This window comes from Lathamus discolor, chromosome 5 (assembly GCF_037157495.1).
Source record: "Lathamus discolor isolate bLatDis1 chromosome 5, bLatDis1.hap1, whole genome shotgun sequence".
Classification (NCBI taxonomy): domain Eukaryota; kingdom Metazoa; phylum Chordata; class Aves; order Psittaciformes; family Psittacidae; genus Lathamus; species Lathamus discolor.
Window position 1 is genome coordinate 11901090 of NC_088888.1, and position 6000 is coordinate 11907089.

At 44.1% G+C, this 6000-nt stretch overlaps 1 protein-coding gene across 2 annotated transcripts in view; it reads left to right on the forward strand.

Moving 5' to 3' along the window:
• The window catches only part of ACBD3 (acyl-CoA binding domain containing 3), a 36008-nt gene extending 30963 nt beyond the window's left edge, over positions 1–5045 (forward strand). For both annotated transcript variants that reach the window (XM_065679763.1, XM_065679762.1), the window contains exons 6-8: positions 74–266; positions 1412–1696; positions 2964–5045. In XM_065679763.1, coding sequence (XP_065535835.1) covers positions 74–266; positions 1412–1696; positions 2964–3175 — 690 coding nt within the window. In that variant the 3' untranslated portion in view covers positions 3176–5045. The remainder of the gene's footprint in view (positions 1–73; positions 267–1411; positions 1697–2963) is intronic.
• The last annotated feature ends 955 nt before the right edge of the window (positions 5046–6000 follow it).

The window sequence follows — 6000 nt, forward strand, 5'->3', positions numbered from 1 at the left end:
TTCTGTCTCCCTCTTCCAGCAGAAGGTATCTTGGGATGGTTTGGGTTTATTGACTTAATTTCTGTCATTTTAGGCAGCCTTACAAAAGCAGCAGGAGGTGGTTGTGGCATCGACAGGGACACCCCTGACTACTGCATCGAAGGCAAATGCACCTGCCCCCGGGGACACCCCATCTATTAACGGGCAGGCCAGTACACATGCAGACAGCCCTGAAAAGGAGCTGGATCCAGAGGTTTTGGAAGAAGCACTGGAGAATGGACCAAAAGGTAGGGCTGTCTAGTTTCCTTAATTAAAAATACATAGTAAAAGCTTTTCTTAGGATCTGAAGTATGGTTACTGTGGCTCTTTGCTGGGCTTCATTGGGTTATGCAAGAGCTAGCTTTGATTCCTGGGTCCCATCTTTCTCGAGGGAGTACAGTATTGCACAGGCAAAACTCAGCTTTGTGGGGAGGGAAAGGGAAACAGTAAAGGCATTTCAAGCTGAGTGGACAGGATCCAGAACCTCTTTTTACCCTTGACTTGAAGGAAAGGAGCATGTAAGTTACAGCAAAAAGCCATTTTGTGCAGAAACATAGAATGTTCAGTCTTGTTTGAACTCGGGTCAAAACTGAATGATTTAGCCTTGCAGATGAAAATAAAGCTAAATTCTTCTTACTCTCTCTGAACGCTGCCCTACTTACATGCAGTCCAGATTGCTGTCCCCCCTCATTTCCCACCTTCCTCAGCTTCTAGAAAGCTGTGGAAAGGGAACAGGAAAAGTTGCCTCCTGGTAGTGCTTTCATTGTTGTTATTTCTGGGTGTCACCTCTGTACTTGCATCAACAATCACCATAGAATCATCGCCATAGAATGGTTTGGGTTGGAAGGGACCTTAAAGCTCATCTAGTTCAGCCTCCCTCCTGCTGTGGGCAGGGACACCTTCCACTAGATGAGGTTGCTCCAAGCCCTAGAGACTTTTTGGATCCCAGTATGAAATCAACACTAGCATGGTCCCTGTCTGCCTAATAAGGTGTCCAGTTGTTTTAGACAGGATCTGACAGTTTCTACACAAATACACCACCTCTGGTTCTGTCACATTAAAACTCCTTTCAGTGAAGGGTTCTCTGCAATGTAACCCCATCACCTGTCACAGTAGATTAGTCTTCTGAGTATTCTGTGTAAGCACTGTTGGTTTAAGTGTGGTGGATGGGTGAACTGGTAGGATTTAAATGTGCAGTGTCATATCTGAACTTGCACTGCATTTTGTGCAAGTTTCAAGCATGAAAAGGTGTTTCTTAAGGAAATGAAGGTAAAAATTACTTGGAAGCAACTCTGATGCTTGTGGTCCTCAAGTGTCCCTAAGGCACACTCAAGCATGCAGCGTAAGTTACTGAAACAAAGCTTAACTGGAGTCTTTCCTCCCCTCTCTCCAGATTCTGTTCCAGTGATAGCTGCCCCATCGATGTGGACACGACCCCAGATAAGAGACTTCAAGGAGAAAATCCGGCAGGATGCAGACTCTGTGATCACAGTGGGCCGAGGAGAAGTTGTTACAGTTAGAGTACCAACTCACGAGGAGGGCTCTTACCTGTTCTGGGAGTTTGCTACAGACAATTATGACATTGGTTTTGGGGTGTATTTTGAATGGACAGACTCCCCTAATACTGCAGTCAGTGTGCATGTCAGCGAATCCAGTGATGATGAGGATGAAGAAGATGGTAAGTGTGCTTATTTATATAATCTTCCTGTCCTGCAGAGCTTGCCATGGGGGAAAACATAACTGATGTCCTAGTTCCCCCAACTTCCATCTAGTTGGAATCTTCTCTTCAATTTACAATAGGAAGTACAATTCTGGAAGTAATTTCAGTTACCTTATGTGGTCACAGTTAAAGCAGTTGGGGGTGGGGACATCCTTTTCCTAAGTTTTACTTACTCCTTACTGTGCCCTTGTGTCCAGCTCAGCTGTTCAGTAACCTAGATTGAAACCCTTGCTATAATAGAGCATAGTGGATCTGCATGCTGAAAACCTTAAGCAAAACCCTGCCCTGCTCTTCATGAGCCTTTTCTATAGAGGAAGTTCCCTTGAGGCTTCAGCAGGGCAGCTTTTAGTAGAGCAATTGCTGGTAGTGGCCAGGGCACAGGTCACAGCCTTTGCCTATGGGGGAGCCTAACATGCCACCAGGAAAAACCATTTTGAAATGGGCAAGTGATGTGCTTGGAAAGAATTGCTCTAACACAAGAAGCTGTGGCCTTCTGGATATTACCCCTAAGTAATCACAGTAGTGTGTATGTCGGATCAGTATCAGTCGGTGTTGGGTACTGTCTGATTGAAAACCAGAGTTTTCATTCAGTTTGGCATCCGGGCTGTTCAGCCTGGAGAAGTGAAGGCTGCGTGGAGACCTCATAGCAGCCTTCCAGTACCTGAAGGGGGCCTATAGGGATGCTGGGGAGGGACTCTTCGTCAGGGACTGTAGTGACAGGACAAGGGGTAACGGGTTAAAACTTGAACAGGGGAAGTTTGGATATAAGGAGGAAATTCTTTCCTGTTAGGGTGGTGAGGCACTGGAATCGGTTGCCCAGGGAGGCTGTGAGTGCTCCATCCCTGGCAGTGTTCAAGGCCAGGTTGGATGAAGCCTTGTGTGGGATGGTTTAGTGTGAGGTGTCCCTGCCCATGGCAGGGGGGTTGGAACTTGGTGATCTTGAGGTCCTTTCCAACCCTCTAACTATTCTATGATTCTATGATCTCTGCAAACTGACCAAGCTTTGGTTTTGGAGAGTTTTAATATCAAACTGTAAAATCCATGATAAAGTGCTCACTGTGCCTCCTGCTTCTGAATGCTTTAGCCAGTGCCTCTGTATGAACCCCTTTGGCCCAACTGATTTCTAACTAACAAAGAGTGCCTTGTCCACCACAGATCAGTCTGACTTTCTGTTCTAAAGCATCCACCCCTGTTAACTGACACCTTCCTTTTTTTTCCCTTGCAGAAAATACTAGCAGCGAAGAAAAAGCCAAAAAGAATGCCAACAAGCCTCAGCTTGATGAAATAGTGCCTGTGTACAGACGAGACTGTCACGAAGAAGTGTATGCTGGCAGCCACCAGTACCCGGGGAGAGGAGTTTATCTTCTTAAATTTGACAACTCCTACTCTCTATGGAGGTCAAAAACAGTTTACTACAGAGTTTATTACACTAGATAAAGGTGTGGCTGTGTCTGAGGCTGGGCTGTGCAGAAGATGTCATTTTAGTTGGAATTTTTTTCAGGCATAATGGATCCTTTTGAGTCTGTGTTTTATCCTGTCAGTATCTGTATGGTTTGTGTGAACTTCTAACAAGTAGACACTGGGATCTTTCTGCTCCATGACACTAATGCATATTGCATTGGGCTTAACAGAGGATCTCCCTAGCTCTTTTGGGTATTGGAGTTAACCAATGGAAGTCGTTGGCTCCAGTGCTAAGGTCACATCAGTTGCATTTGTTAAAGCCTCATGAAGAAGGGGGAGGAGGGAGTTGCTGGCTCACTGGCTGGGTGATCTGATGTTTCCAGGTCTGGATGCTTTGAATAACTTGTTAACAGTTCATTTAAAGTCCCATCAATAACTGGTAGATTTGGATGCAGTTTGCTGTGTAGCAAGTTTCTCTTAACTGTAATTGAATGTCAGATTTTTACACCATTAAAACTTGAAACTTTTAAGTTGATGCAGTTTAGAAACAAGTTGTCTCGCTTCTGTCCTCATCAAAGAAACATTCAGTTCCTTAAACCAGTGTAGTGGCTAAGATAAGGATGGAGAGCATCCTGAAAGTACAGCAAATAACCTCTTCTGAATGACAATTAAAAGTATGTGTAACAAGGAAAACCTTAATCTCTCTGCCCCGCTGCTAACCCTAGAATAAAAAGCAACTCTTTGAGGCAATTGACTTTGAACCAGGGCACAAACTGTTTCTAAGTTTGGTGGTTTTTTAATGGGGTAGACTTAAAAAATACGTATCTCTACAAACCTGAAACCAGTTTTCTGCGCAATGTTCTGGTTTGTCTGTTTTTGTAAGACCTGAATAAGCGCGTTGTGCATCTGAAGAGCAGTAAGTCACTTTGATAAAGTATAGGAGTTAATGTTGCACTAACTATGGAAATCACTGCCAGTGCATTTTAGTCTGAGCTGGTGATACTTGGGTGCAGGCTTCCTGCTTTAATCTTTAACTGTCTGCAGAAAGGCAGAGTGCACATACAGATAATAATGTAGCTTTAATCTCAATTCCATATGGTTTGGTTGGGGCATTTCATATTTTGTATAGTGGAAAAATGCAGGTGGCTGCTTAAGGCTGCAGTAAGAATCCGCTCTCCTTGGAGCCCTGCACCCCAGGGGGTGATGACTTGTATAAGTGCTCTCTGCGTGGGTAATGCACTTTGTTACTGGAAGAAAACCGTTACTTTGGGTTTCTCAGACAAGTTCTTGCAGTAAGACTTCCACTGATTAGCTGCAGCATGTACAGTTCCATGGCAAATGATGTTGAGTTTGTTTGAATGATCGGTTTGTACATACATGATACTTTCCTTTCCTCATACCAACCACGGAGATACTTCTCCTAGAGTGCTAAAACCTGTCCTCTTACATTTGGTTCAGCAACACCGTACCAGCTTCTAGCTAGTTAGTGCTGCTTTATCCAAATGCACTGTACAATGTTCTGCTCTTGTGTACATACAGTATATAAACCACGAGTTTAGGAAGTACCTTGCTTTTAAAGAAAACTGTATTTAATGTAAAAAAAGGAAAAAAAAAAACCCTTTTAAAAAGGCAGGCACTAATATATTTCTTCTGGTCTTCAATTTAAATCTTCTTTTCTTTTTGTCCATACAAAAATGTTACAACTTTTTCCTTGGAGAATCTCTGTTCTTGGGAGCGGTGTTTGTCGCTTTAAATGGCAGCACTTACTGTCATGTGTTGGATGTTAGAACTTTTACGTTTCCGGACTTTTTTTATTGCCTCTGGCTGTTGGTTAGTACAGTACAAGTGCGATTTCAAGATACCTTGAGATAGTATTTAATCCGAATTAAAATACATTTATCTGTAATGCTGTTGGCTTTTTATTAACTTGGAAACCTTGGCATTGCTGCGTGTGGCTGTTATCTTCCCTCTCGTCTGTAAACCTTCCGTACCGTGCAAACACCGTGGTCTTAGCAGCCAAATCCCTTTGACCAAAGACACTGCACAAACATCTGGATGAGGCCATTTGTTAATATTGGAAGAGCCCAACTTGAACAGGAAAACCTTTGGTTTTGAAAAGGTTGGATATGGGCAGTTAAAACTCGTAAGCTATTTTGTGCCTAGGAGCGAAGGGCCTACCTTTCCCCTGCAGCTTAATTCCCCAGTGCAGGCTGTATTGTCCTGAAAAGCCCTTGGCCTAAAGGGCAAGAGATAGGCACCACCATGCACAGTTTAGACTGAATGAGAAGAGAACCCAGAGGCAAAAAGGCAAGTTATGCTAAGGTTAGTTGGCCAAAATCTCCCTACTAGTAAGTAGCTTTTATTGTGGAGCTGAGACCATGGTTTGGTAGGTGGGCCAGGTCCCATTGGCACCATCTGCCTCCAGCCTCTCAGGCTGGTGCTTCCAGCTTTCATCTGGGGAGCAGAAGCAACCTTCAGTGAGAACAAAACAAGTGCTGTGCTGTTAGAAGCAAGATGCTGAGCAGTTCAATGTACCAAATTGGGTAAGCTGCAAAGCAGTTACACATGAAATGTGCCAGTGCATTGAAAACCAGGGCAATTACAGCAGCCAGCCTCCCCAGCTGGACCCATTGTACCTGTCTCACACATGTATAAATTCCCCTTTCTCCAATTAAAAGTGAAGCCCTGTACTCCTCACAGCTCGCTTAAGGCAGCTCTCTCCCACAAGGGAGTTACCATAAACGCTTTCTGAAATGAACTGAGGCGCTAGCAGTAAATGTGGGTGATGAAACACAAGCAGGTTGGTGAAGCTGGGTTCCAAATGTACTGGTCCTGTGAGAAAAGCTCAGTAACCTGGGGGA